This window comes from Elephantulus edwardii, unplaced genomic scaffold (genome assembly GCF_000299155.1).
Source record: "Elephantulus edwardii isolate Elephantulus edwardi_28Jun2011 unplaced genomic scaffold, EleEdw1.0 scaffold00207, whole genome shotgun sequence".
Taxonomy (NCBI): domain Eukaryota; kingdom Metazoa; phylum Chordata; class Mammalia; order Macroscelidea; family Macroscelididae; genus Elephantulus; species Elephantulus edwardii.
In genome coordinates this window covers 736,179-750,125 of record NW_006399957.1, presented here as the reverse complement: position 1 = coordinate 750,125, position 13,947 = coordinate 736,179, and the positions used below count along the sequence as shown (strand labels likewise).

The 13,947-nt window shown below is 45.3% G+C and overlaps 1 protein-coding gene across 1 annotated transcript in view; it reads left to right on the top strand.

The window, feature by feature from the left end:
- Window positions 1-13,947, top strand: part of ATP9B (ATPase, class II, type 9B) — a 194,110-nt gene that overhangs the window by 124,486 nt on the left and 55,677 nt on the right. The window contains exon 12 of the mRNA XM_006897229.1: window positions 3,508-3,668. Within this exon, the coding sequence (XP_006897291.1) occupies window positions 3,508-3,668 (161 nt within the window). The remainder of the gene's footprint in view (window positions 1-3,507; window positions 3,669-13,947) is intronic.

The following is a 13,947-nucleotide window of genomic DNA, read 5'->3' as shown; positions in this document are numbered from 1 at the left end:
TGTGCTCAGAATACACACCACCGATCATATGTGAACAGTCAGGTGGTGAGAACAGTCAGGTGGTGTGAACAGTCAGGTGGTATGAACAGTCAGGTCGTGTGAACAGTCAGGTCGTGTGAACAGTCAGGCAGTGCATTTACTCACTGCAGCTGGGTTTGTAACATCAGACCTTGTTTCAGCTGAATGTGTGCATTGATTTCTCAGGAACTTAATGACAGGAAGGACTTTTAACTCGGAAGTGCATTGGCATGGTGCTGTGTTAGGAAGATAAGATCTGGTCTCCATTCCTTCGTTCACTTACTTAAAAAAACAAACACAGAGAAAACCCACTGATGTTTTCTTGATGAAGCAAGAGAATACCGTATTTACCCCTTATTGTGGATATAAACCATTATTTCACTGAGAACCATTAGCTATTTAAAACTTGGTACATAAATTAAAGAGGCACTAAATGGGTTTGTGATCGTTGCCATTAGTAGCATTTTAGATTATACAGGCAATTATTGTGTTCATTATCCCAGAACAGCCCCTTTGCAGAACTATTGTGGTTGTCTTTGACATTGTGCACAAATTTTCCCTTGGAGATTAAAATTTCCAGTAGCGTATTTAATTTTGCTATCACAGTTGTTTCAAATAAATATTATGACAAGTAGAGAAAATTTGCTTGACTAATATAGGAAATTACAATAAATGTTGACTCTTACTTTCTAGTTTACTTAATTTACCTTTTCTTATCCAGTCATAATTATGTCAAGCAATCACTGATAGGTTTTCTGGGCGAAAAGCTTTCGCAGTCACAGAAGAAAGTGTGTGGTCTGGCCAGGGATAGAGGAAGACTTTTAAGAAAGAAGAGACTCACTTCAAAACCAAAGACACTACCTTCTTTGGAGAACCAGCCCCTATAAAATTTTTTCTAGAAAACTTTTTAATATTATTAAAGAGTTCTCAAGAGTTCAAATTATGTTTCAGATGAGCTGGAGAACTTTTATGGATGCTGCATAGAAACCATAGAAAAATCAAATGCGATTAGTTGAAAGTGATGGAATTTTAAAAGTTCTAAGTCTTGACATGTTTTATCACAGTGGACAGAAAGAGTGGTGGTCACTCCAGGCAGCAGCCAGGTCTCACAGTCAGAAAGGCAGTCCTGTGCAGGGCAGACGCCTGAACAGGCAGGAAGAGAAGGAAGGGCCTGCAGGCGACTTCACTGCCCATGCATCCTGTCTCCTTAGGGTGCGTCTGCTCTGGACCAGCACTGGTGCCGAGAAGACGTAGTGACAGCACCCTAGTCTGTCCTACATTTACAGTCTCCCAGGCCCCAACCATGACAAATGCTAGGTGGTTTCACACTGTGCAGGACAGTGGTTTTGTATTTTATTATAAAAAGAGACCGGCTCTGGAAGGGCAGATTAAATCATTGCTTTCACTTTTTAATGGGATTTGGATGAATAGAGTAAAATATGCACTTTGCATGCACTGATAGCATCTCTGGGTTGAGGTAATTGAGTCTTTTTCCCTGACTGCATGAGTAATGACTCCATCTGATCCTTGCCTTTTTCACAGAAGGGAGCCGGGCTGTGACACAGCCTCGACTCTCTAGCTTAATTTTTCTTCATTTTAATCCAAAAACCTATTTTTCTCAATACTTCAAGCATAAACTGTGTAGTAGTAGAAGGCGTAGAATTGCAAAGCATTTGTCCTTGTTGCCACGTGAGGCAGCTCTGAATCAGCTCCCAGCAAACCAGGTTCTCTCGGAAGATGCTGGGGACTAAGCAAACACTGGGGAGAGGCCAGTGACCATGGCTGCCCTGTCCATCCCTGAGGCTGAGCTGACTGGTGCTGCCCTGTCCATCTGAGGGAGGGGGTGTGCACTGTGACCTCTGTGCTAACTGGTGCTGCCCTGTCCATCATGGGAGAGACGGCATGTACACAGTGACCTGTGCACCAACCATTGCTTTCCTGTCCATTGTGGGATCAATGGTGTACACAGTGACCTGTATACTGACCTGCCCTGTCCTGTCCTGTCCATCCTTTAAGACAGTATGTGTATAGACCCGAGCATGGGCAAATGGGGTAGGCATGTCCCCATCCATCGCAGATGTGGCCTTGGCTCATGGACACTGGGGACTGGCAGACTGACTGGTGTGAGCCTCTCGAGGCTCTTGCTGTCAGGGCATGTGTGGTATGACTTGGAGACCACAGAGTCATGACAGAGCTTGGGGCCCTGTGCAGTGGTGTGCCTTCCCCACGTTATCGGGGCTGGAGGGCTGGACAGTGTCCTCGGGAAGGTCCATTTGGAGACGTGCTGTGAACATGCACCTGCAGTGCGGCAGGATGGAGGAGCTCCTGTGAGCCACATTTACTGGTCCTGGCTTCACTGAAATACCTAGACATTGAAGAGCAGGTGTTGTTTACTTTAAAGTTACTCTTGTGTAGTCAACAACAAGTACAAAGCAGACAGATGAGAGCAGAGTCTGGATGCTTGAGCAGAGACCCCGTGTCTATGAGAGCATGCACCACCATATCACCGGTGACCGAGCATCACTGGATGGCGCAGATGAAGACGGAGCTGGCAGCGTGAAGGACCTTCCCAGGACCGCCCTGTTGGTCAACAGGACATGGGAGGCCATCGGTGATTTGTAAAATACAAAAGTGCAACAGCGTGTCAGGGAGGACCACACACAAGGGGCTGTGTTCCCTGTGGGGCCTGAGTGGCCAGGTGGGTTCACTGGCACCTCCTTCCTCCCGCTTGGTGTTGCCTGTGCTGCCCCAGTGAGGAGACACCACAGTGAGAGGGACTTTGGAAAGGGTGCCCGAGCCTGGCCTTCGGAAGACTGGTCATCCCTTCTCTTGGCAGAGTGGATGCTGGTTACACTGTGGGTTTACATTGTTTCCAAGATCCTGCCTAGAGTGCAACAGAAGAAACTGATGTCGTTCACAGCATTTTCCCATCCGTGCTGCTGATGACAGCCACAGGGTGAAGCTTCCAGAGGGCGTACTGGGATGCCTAGAGTGCAGGATTGGGCACAGGGCTCATTTCCCATGGTGGATGACTTCTCTCCCTGCCCCTGTGCTTTTCATGAGAGAGGTCCAGGGATGGTCTCCCTCCATCAGTGAGGAAGATGAGATTGCGCAGACCTGTCTCCATCCGAACGGGATCCTGCAGGAAGGCTGGTGTGGTATACAGTCCATGGTGGGCAAACATGTCCCTGTCCCAGGAGGGTGTGGCCAGGGTGGAGCACATACCTCTCTGTCTGCATCACTCCCAGTGCCTGTGTGCCCTTATGCCCAGGTGCTATCTTCCACACCATCCTTCTGGAGGAGGCAGCTGAGGAGTGCTGTCTGGCGCCTCGAGAGTCACTAACCCTCTGGAATGTTCTGAGGCAGGGACTGGCCTCAAATGCACAGGACGTTAGAAGATGAGGAGGAGGTGTGGAGGCCTGTCTGCTGGTGGAGAGTGGAGGGACCAAGTGTGGGTTAGGCATCGCTAATGTGGCCTCTCTCCCTCAGGTCGGGCTGCTGGACCTGGAGCTCAATCAGCTGACCAAAGCCCTCTTGGTGGCACTGGTGGCCCTCGCGGCTGTGATGGTGACTCTGCAGGGCTTCGTGGGCCCGTGGGGCCGCAGCCTCTTCCGCTTCCTCCTCCTCTTCTCGTACATTATCCCCATAAGGTAAGTTTCGGAACGAGACGGTTAAGTGTCGTCTCACTGAAGGAGCAGTTCCTCCCTGGTGGGAAAGAACCCCCCACGAGGGAAGAGGGGTAAGGAGGTGACAGATCCCTGCAGGCTGGGGTCCTGGGGTTAGAATCCTTGCTGCTAGAATAGTCTGACAGCCAGGACGTCCCCTCATGTGCGTGTTGGAGCACCATTGTCAGCATCTCGGGTGCGGTAAAACATGACTCTGGATTCTGCATACTGAGACTTACTTACTGCTAGTTAACATTTTCATGACTAGTGTGCTTGGAGCTGTATGCCATCTCGACATTTGAAGCTAAACTCTGTAAGATGGGATCTAACATAACAACAACAATTGCAAAGACCATGGCTTGGAATTGACGCACCTTAGTCTCCAGACTGACATCGTTGTTCTTCAGCACTCGGGTGAAGTCCCTGACAGCAGATTTTCCTAATGCAATTTGTCTTTTGATGTCCTGGCTGCTGGTACCAAGAGTTGGTTGTAGAGCCACACAAGCTCAATCTGTTAACAGTCACAGTCTCTTCACTGTTTGTCAGGATGTTACTCATATGCAAGTTCAAATTGAAACTGAAGAAAATAAAAACAAGTCCACAAGAACCAATATACAACCTTGAATTTATCCAGCCTGAGTTTCAGAACCATCTCAAGAATAAATTTGATGCCTTGAACATTAATGACCAAAGACCACAAGAGTTGTCGAATGGCATCAAGTACATCATCCGTGAAGAAAGCAAAGGTCATTATAGAAACGAGAAGGAAAAGAAAGAAGATGGGTATCCCAAGAGACTGAAAATTGTTCTTCAACACGGAGAAGCCAAAATGAAGCAGAAGGATTAGGAAGAGGAATACAAATGGCACCTCAAGAAGACAAAGCAGAGTATTTAGAGAAATGTGCAAAGACCTGCTCCGAAAATGGAAAGGGAGTGACACACTCAGCACTTCCCAAGCTGAAAAACTGAAGAATAGATTCAAACCTCAAGTTGCAATACAGAAAGATTCTATGGGAAAAATCCTGAACGATGGTAGGTAGCATCATGAAAGGAATAGACACAATCACTGTATGAGAAAAGAACTGGTTTACAAAATCATTTCTCCTGCTTGCTGCGTAGTATTCCATTGTGTGAATGTACCATAATTTCTCAATCCATTCGTTTGTGATTTTATAAATTTTTACCTAAATTGGGAGGGACCCGATGGCATTAAGCTGAGTGAACTAACTCAGTCCCACAAGGACATATATTGTATAAAACCATTATTGTAGAATGAGTGTAAGGATACAAGTGGGGAGTGGAAGCTGAGGGGTGAGGATCTGCAGGGGGAGCGGGGATTAATTTGGAGTTGTACGATTTGACAGGTGAGGGGGTTAGGGAAATTGGAAGAATCTGTTCTGGAAAACAATATATTTGAATTTTGTAAATAAACTAGTATAATAAAATTTTTAAAAAAAAAAAAACAACAGAAACTGGTTGACACTGAACCATTTCAGGAAGTAGTATATGATCAAGGACCAGTGGTAACAAAGGAACATATTCAAACTGTACTGAGGATTTTAAAAAAAAGGCCTCAGGGGTGGATGAAATGCCAGTTGACATACTTCAATAAACAGATGCAGCCCTGAACATGTTCATCAGCTGTTCCACCAACACCTGGCCATCCAAGTAGAAAAGATCCATATTTGTTCATCTTTGGGGAAAACACAAAACAGGAGATCTAACAGAATGGAAATTATCAAACAATGTCACTAATACCACATGCAAGTCAAATCTCGCTGAAGATTATTTAAAAACAATATATCGACAGAACTGGCAGCAGTTAAAGCTAGATTCAGACGAGATTATGGCATGAGGGATAGCATTGCTGATGCCAGATGGATCCCGGCTAAAACCAGAGAAAGGTGTTTATGTGTGCAATGACATTCAACTCTGTTGTTATGTGCCATCGAGTCGCTTGCAACTCATAGTGACCCTTTGTACAAGAGCCCCTAAATGCCATTCTACCCTTGCTGTATCAAACACACTCATTCCCACCACTCCACTCAAAGAATCGATCCATCTCATTGAGGGTCTTCCTCTCCTGCACCGTCCCTCCACTCTCCCAAACATGATGTCCCTCTCCAAGGACCAGTCCCTCCTTGCAACATGCCCAAAGTATGTCAGACGAAGCTTCAGAATCCTTGACTCCAAGGAGCATTCCGGCTTCACCCTCTCCAGGACAAACCTGTTTGTTCTCCTAGCAGTCCATGGTATATTCAACACTCTTCTCCAGCACCACAACTCAAAGGCATCAGTTCTCTTCCTAGCATCCCTACTCTCCAATGTATAGCACATAATTGTAAAGACTATAGCCTGGATCAGGTGCGCCTTAGTCTCCAGCCTGACGTCACTGCTCTTCAGTACTCTTGAGAGGTCTCTCGCAGCTGACTTTCCCAATGCAGTTTGTCTCCTGATTTCCTGGTTGCTGTAACCAAGAGTGTTGATTGTGGAACCAAGAAAATGAAAACTGTTAACTATTTCAATCTCTTCACCATTCATTTGGATGCTGCCAATTGACCCAGTGGTGAGAATCTTTGTTTTCTTGATGTTGCGCTTCGATCCATATTGAAGACTGTAGTCCTTGACCTTTTGTAGCAAGTGCTTCAGGTCCTCCTCAGTTTCAGCAAGCAGGGTTGTGTGATCTGCATAACCAGGTTGTTGATGATCCTGATGCCACATTCCTCCTCGTACAGCCCAGAGTCTCGGGTGATCTGTTCTGCATACAGATTGAAAAGGTATGGAGACAAAATACATCCTTGATGGGACCCCTTTCTTGATTTTGAACCATATAGTGTCTCCCTGCTCTGTTCTGACGACTGCCTCTTGGTCCAATTATGTACACCATAAAAACTTATGGATAACATTAGGAAGGATGGCAGTCTTCAATAAAAATATGTATCGAGTGTCCTGTGAATGAAGAGTGAACGTGATGAGTCCCACGCAGGAAGGAGCTCTGGTGGCCTATGGTCAGGAGGTGCCAACCTAAAGGCAAATGGCACTACATGATATGGGAGGTACTGGAGAGCATTATGTTAAGTGAACTAACTCAGTCCCACAAGGCCAATACTGTATAAAACCATTATTGTAGAATGAGTTGGAGGATACAGGGGTGGGGAGGTGTTAATTATAGGGTTGCACAATTCCATGGCGGGGGGCGGGGGGCTGGAGGAAATGGGAAGGATCTTTTGTGAAAAACAATGTATTCAAACTTTGTAAATAAATCAATATAAAATAAAAAAAGGCAAAGAACTCAAAACCACTAGCAGCTCTGTGAGAGAAAGCCTCTGCAAAGCCCGCTGGAGTCAGCTGTGAGTCGCTTCCTACTCAGCAGGACATAACAACAACTGGGGCAATAGGCAGCATGATGGAGAAAAGAATGAAGGTGTCAACCACTTAATACAGTAAAAAACCCTTGGTACCAACAGTCAAGAAATCAGACGCCACGTTCATTGGAAAAATCTGCTGTTAAGGACCTCTCCAGAGGACTAAGGAGCATTGATGTCAGTTTATATACCAAGGTGGACCTGATTCAAGCTGTGGTCTTTTCAGTTACTTGCTATGCACCTGAAAGTTAGTGAATAAGGATGATAGAAAAGTAATCGATGCCTTTGAGCTGTGGTGTTGGAGAAGGGTACAGAATATCCCATGGACTGCCAAAAGAACAAATGTGTCTTGGAGAAAGTACACATAGGGTGCTCCTGAAGGGTGAGGATGGCAAAGCTTTGCCTCATATATTTTGGTCATATTGTTAGGAGGGGACAGTCCTTGGAAAAGGACATAATGCTTGGAAAGATGGACAGTCAGTGGAATAGAAGACCTTTAACAAGGTGGACTGACACAGTGCCTGAAACAGTGGCTCACGTATATCACAGATGATACAGATGGCAGACAATAGGACAGAGTTCAGATCCCTTTTCACAGAGTTGACTGTGTAGACTACCAGCCAAAGAGTCAGATAGGTCTTCAAGCCTCTTGTTCCCTGTTCAGTTATGGCCAGAAAAGTGAAACTGAGACAGACTTGAATTTGTAAAAGGTGTATCAACTGGAACTAGGAAAACTACAGGTCACCGCCTTGCTGGAAGGGTCATTTCCATGTCAGAAAATGAGGACAGCATTGTGAATGCAGAGCAACTGAATGTCTTGTTTTAATTTTAAAAAAAAATTATTTTTCATTTATTTTTGTTGTTGATAATTTACAAAGCAAACCATCTCTGAATGCAGCACATTCTACATGTAAAATTCAGTTACATTGAGTACAATTTTTTTTTCTTCAGTGTTGCACAGTTTCTGTCCCACCCACCAAGCCTATTCACAGTACATGCTTTGCTCCAAATTGTTGTCATAATGTCTGATCATTCCTTTTGGACAATTCTTAACCATCAGCTGGCCTAATGCAGGGTTCATTATCTATCCACTCTTCGCATTCTCTCCCCGGCTCCCATGTGTATCTCATTTTATATCAGCACTGTTATGCAGTGTTTGTCCTTTTGTGACTGAGATACTTCACTCAGCATAATGTCTCCAGGCTCCCCCATGTTGTGTCATCTTTTACGAGTTCATTGGGGTTTTTTTTTCAGTTCTTTGTAGTCTTCCATTGTGTGAAAGTACCATAGTTTTTCTAGTCATTCATTTGCTGATGGGCACTTGGGTTGCTGCCATCTCTTTGATATTGAGAATAACACTGCAGTAAACGTGAGTGTGCAAACATCTTTATGGGTGGCGGCTCTGGTTTCTTTAGCGTATATTCCCAGTAATGGAATTGCTGGGTCAATTGATATTTCTATTTCCAACTTTGGGAGAGAGGGCCAGACTGCCTTATGTAGTGGTTGCATCCTTTTTCATTCTTACCAGCCATGAATAAGGGTTCCAGTCACTCTACAGCCTTGCCAACACTTGCTGTTTGCTACTCTGTTCATTTGCTGTTGTTACTTGGCAAGTGCCTTGACTGAGTGTTGGGAACTGGTGTCACACTCCAGGTCCGTGTGGGAGCATTTCCTTGACTCTGTGCTGCTGCCCATGGTTCTCACAGCAGCCCAGCATCAGCTCTTGGCAGGGCTCAGTGGGTGCTGGCCTCTCCTGAGCCCTCATTCCATAACGTCCAGCTGTAACTTCGTAAGTTATGTGGAGCCGGCTTGTGACACCATCCCAGTTCTCAGTCCACTTTGCACAAATATTCAAGATTGAGGTGTCCCGATTCCATTTCTCCTGCTTTGACTGAGCCAGTTCAAGCAGTTCCTTGCTGTGCTTGGAACCCAAGGCCTTCTTCAGTGTTGTGCCTCAGGAATCAAAAGTTATGTAAGTCAGTGTGTGTTAGAAGGGTTTCCTATGTTAAATACAACTTATAGTTTGCTCATATTTCAAAATGATGTATTTTCATAGTTTGAAAATCGGTACTCACTAATGAGGAAAAGGTAAGCATTATCCATGCTGAGCAATTCTGCCAGGTCTTTGAGGTGTGTGGATATGCCTGTGCGCTGGGTGCATGCATGGACACGCCTGTGTCCCTCTTCAGTCTGCGTCAGGAGAGCTTGGGGGGCCTGGCCTTTGCTAGCAGTTTCTCATGTAACACATTCACTTAAGCTTAAGGAAGCTTCCTGCACACAGTTGTCACTCCTCAGTACCACACGCCTGCGTCAGCATGGTCCTTTACCTGTTACCCACAGCCTGAGGATGTAGTTGTACCGATTTAGTGTAAGGGATGACGACTGGAAATGTAAAAAGTAGAGAACCCTGGCCTAAGGCATGGCCGTTTAAAGCTTAGCAGAGCTACTTGGATTTTCTTTTGCAAAGCTTTCCCTAAATGTAGATGGCAATATATTTTGGCATTTGCCAAAAGCTCAGTGTTTCAAATCTACCAGCGGCTCCAAGAGAGAAAGAGGTGTCAGTCTCGTCCATGAAGATGTGCAGTCTTAGGATGTGACAGAGGGGCACTGGGAGTCAAGGACCCACTTAAAGGTGCTGGATTTTGTTCAACACAGGATAGGTTGGTTTTGTAGGTGTGTTTTGGTGTTTTGTTTTTTGTTGCCTTGCCAAGTACACAAATCTGGAAATTTAAGTGGTTTTTCTTAAACTGTTCTCACACTCTTAAACATGCTCTAAGTATAAGGAAGTCAGCGTATTTTGGAGAAAAGCTGTATAGAAAAAAAGGCTTGTTACCTTCTTTTACAGGCTGTCTTGTTTTTCAGAGGAAAATGTGGCAGGATTCAGCTCTTAATCTAAAAGAAGCAGAAGTTCCCAAACTCTGGCGTCACCCTCGCTGAGAACACACCAGCTGTTGTCCTCAGTGTGGGCGCTTGTCTGGGGCCCCTCCCCAGTAACACCTCCTGCTTGGGTGCTGCCTAGCCCTGTGACATTCCAGTTGATAAGCTGAAGCGTCATCTTATGGTGCTGGGTCAGGGAGATACTTATGTTCATGTAGGACATACATCAGGCATGGAGGCCAGCAGGGTGACAGCGCCCCCTCTGAGAATGCATGGAGCCCCTTCTAGGTCCAACATTGTGTTCCACAGCACTGGAGTTGATAGGGTATCTCAGTGACTTTGTAAGGGACAGCGCTCACCTCTTGCCTTGCTGTGGGCATGATGACCACATTTGTGCAGATGAGCAGAGAGAAGACCCCTGCTCAGGGCATTGATGGCCCGTGGCACTGATGGGCCTGCTTCTCCAGCGGGCATTCAGAGCCCCAATGCACAAAGATTGGAGACGGGGATCAGGGGCACATGATTTCTCTTTTGTTTTACTGAAAGAAATTCTATCAGATCTCTTCTGGCAGACTTACACATAACTGGGCCTTCTATGCAGCATCTGGAAAGATTTTTTTCTTGTCAGACATCTTCAGCTAATTCTTTAGGCAGAACACTTAAGGGAAGGAGCATTCTCATTAGTGGGCTCAGGGATGTTGATGGGTAAGAAAGTCTGCAGCCTGTCAAGACTTCAGAAGGCCTGTGCCTCAGTCACGGCTTGGAGAGAAGGCCCAGGTGCGAGCTGTGAATCCAGTGGACAGAAAGGCCAGGTGTGACTTGTTTGGATGTACCTCATGGCAGGGGCTTGTCGTCACCTAGCTGTCCACAGTGGAAAGAAGACAGGATCTGCAGTAGGTCCCTTGACGAGAAGGCCCAGGTCCTGTTCTGTGTCTGACTCAGGAGTCTGCTCGATGGTCTCAGGAGAAGCCAAGAATAAGGACACTTACTGAGGTAACTCATGGTCGCTGTGATACTAAACACTGTGACACTGATGTGTCAAATGTGGTAAGGGTTACTCATGGCGGACAGTGTTTGGTGGAGCTCCCCGATTAAAACAGGCTTGGAAGCAGGAGTGGCATCCACTTCTGAAATGGCTTGCCTCTGGAAACTCTGTGGACTTAGAGAAATGATGGAAGCTATAAAAGTATTCAGGTTTTTCGTTCATAGGGTTGCTATGAGTCTACGACTCAATAGCACTTAACAACTGAGGAAAACATCCTGAAGTATTGCTACTTGAGGCTTGAATTTGTTCTTTAGTTCCTTCAGCTTGAGTTCGGCCCTATTTGATTTTCAGACTCCAGGTCTTTGCATATTTCATTAAAATGTCTTCACGTAATGCTTTTTGACACCTTCTATTCAGCTCTTTCTTGATTTCTTCCTTTTACTTTAACTTCTTGGTGTTCTAGTGCAGTATCCAGAGTCTCTTCTGACATCCATTTTGGTCTTTTCTTCTTCGCCTTCTTCTTCTGTCTTTGTAATGAAGCATTCTTCATGGACGATATTCTTGATATCTGGTCTTTGTTGGTGTTCAAGGCCTCAAAACAGTTCATGAGTTGGTTTTTAAATTCAGGTGGGACAGACTTAAGGTCAAATTTTTATTCCTGTGGTTTTGATTTGCCTTTCTTTAGCTTTAATTTGAACTTGCATGAGTAGTTGATGATCTATTCTGTAGTCAGCACCTAGCCTAGGTTTCACAGCTGATATTGAACTTCTCCAATGAGTCCTTTCACAGACGTAGTTGATCTGATTCCTGTGCATGCCATCAGATGAAATCCATGTGTATACTCTGTGTTTGTTTCTTATAAAATGTATTTGTTATAAATAAATCATTGATTGTGCAGAATTCTTTCATTCTATCCCCAGCCTCATTTCTGTCACCAAGTCCTTGTTTTCCAACTATTGCTCTTTCTTCCTAGTTCCCAACTTTTGCATTCCAGTCATTCATTATTATTACTGCATCTTGGTCGATCGATTTCTGACTACAAATGTTGGCAGAAGCAACGATGTCAGTCTTGAGACTAAGGTGCGCCTGATCCAGGCCATGGTCTTTACCATTACTTGCTATACATCAGAAAGCTGAACAGTGACCAAGGATGCAAGAAAAATTATTGATGCCTTTGTCTTGTGATGCTGGAGAAGAGTCTTGAACATACCATGGACTGCCAAGAAAACATAGGTCTGTGTTGGAGAGGATGAAACTAAGTTTCTCCTTAGAGGCTAGGATTTTGAAGCTCTGTTTTACATACTTTGGACATGTGGCCAGGAGGGACCGATCCTTGGAGAAGGACATCATGCTCAGTAGGGTAAAGGGACAACACAGGAGAGCAAGACCCCGGATGAGATGGATTGATACAGTAACTGGGGTGATGAGGGTAGGTGGTTGGAGTCAGTGAGCCTGGCTCTGGACAGGGCAGGCTTCAGAGCTGTTGTACATAGGGTCACAGTGAGTCATAGACACCTCTACAGCACATAACATCAACAACAACACAACTGAGGAAGGAAATGTGGAGGATCCTCCTGCCTCGTTGAGTTACCGATTCTTGACATACATGGGAGACCATGTTTTTTAGAAAGTTCCATCAGTTGAAAACTACTGTCAGTTCTGTCATTTGAAAGAGATAGAAAAACAAAAATATGTACAAATCTATTGCTGTCAGTTCCAGGTCACAAAGACCCACTTAGAGTGGAATTATGCCATTGGTTTTCCAAAACCGTGATTTCTGTAGAATGGTGTTCTGGTGACCTCATTGGTTGGGGGCTGTGCTGCCAGTCTGAAGGCAGGTGGTTCAAATCCACTACCTGTTCTGTGGAAGAATGATGGGCAGTCTCCTCCCTTGCCATTTATAGCATCTAAAAACCTGCTGGTGCTGGAGGGTCAGCTACGAGTCAGTTTTGACTTGACAGCAGTGAGGCAGCTTTTACACATGAAGACTTGCACATCATCTCCGGTGGAGCAGCTCCTAGATTTGAAGGAGAATGGACGAAATGGGACAGACTTTTGGATCTCAAACAAGAACCATGCGGAGAGGAGTCACCAGGTGCCAGAACAGCTTGTCCTTTAAGGAAGGGGTGGCACAGTTCAAGGTGGCACCTTGGTCCTGGAGGGTCACTTCCCAGCTGTGAAGCCTGAGTCTGTGGTCTGCTGGACTCCTAACGTGCTTGGGCCCAGAGCCCTGTGTTCCTTGCCTAGGCTTTGTATTTTAGAAGGAGCTCCACTGATCTACAGATGGAGTGGATTTTCCCCCAGAATGGACTGTAATACCCAGAGGCTCACCCTTATCCATTTATGTGCTATGAAGGATTAGAGTTAGAAGGTTTTCATTCATGATGTTGTTGTTATGTGCCATTGAGTTACTTATGACTCATAGTAACCCTGTGTACAACAGCCCTGAACCCTGCCCTATCCTAAGCCAAACTATCCCAGTCACTGCATAAATTCATCTCCTCCAGGGTCTTTAGGATAAACCAGTTTGTTCCCCTAGCAGCCCATGGTATATTCAATACTCTTCTCCAGCACCATGACTCAAAGGCATCTATCACTAGTCATTGTCCAGCTTTCTGACATACAGCAAATACTATGGCCTGGATCAGGTGCACCTTAGCCTCTAGACTGACATTATTGCTCTTCAGTACACTGGAGAGGTCCCTGACAGCAGATTTTCCCAGTGCAATTCATCTTTTGATTTCTTTCCTGCTGGTCCCAAGAGTGTTGATTGTGGATCCACACAAGCTGAAGCTGTCAACAGTCTCAATCTCTTCACCGTCTATCATGATATTCTCAATTGGCCCTGTGGTCAGAATCTTTGTTTTCTTGATATTGAGCTATAATCTATATTGAAGGCTGCAGTCCTTTGCGGCAAATGTGTCAGGTCCTGTTCAGTTTCTGCAAGCAAGATTGTGTCATCTGTATAACATAGGTTGTTAATGAGTCTTCCTTCATTCTTGATGCCACATGATTCCTCATAGAGCCCAGCCTCCCG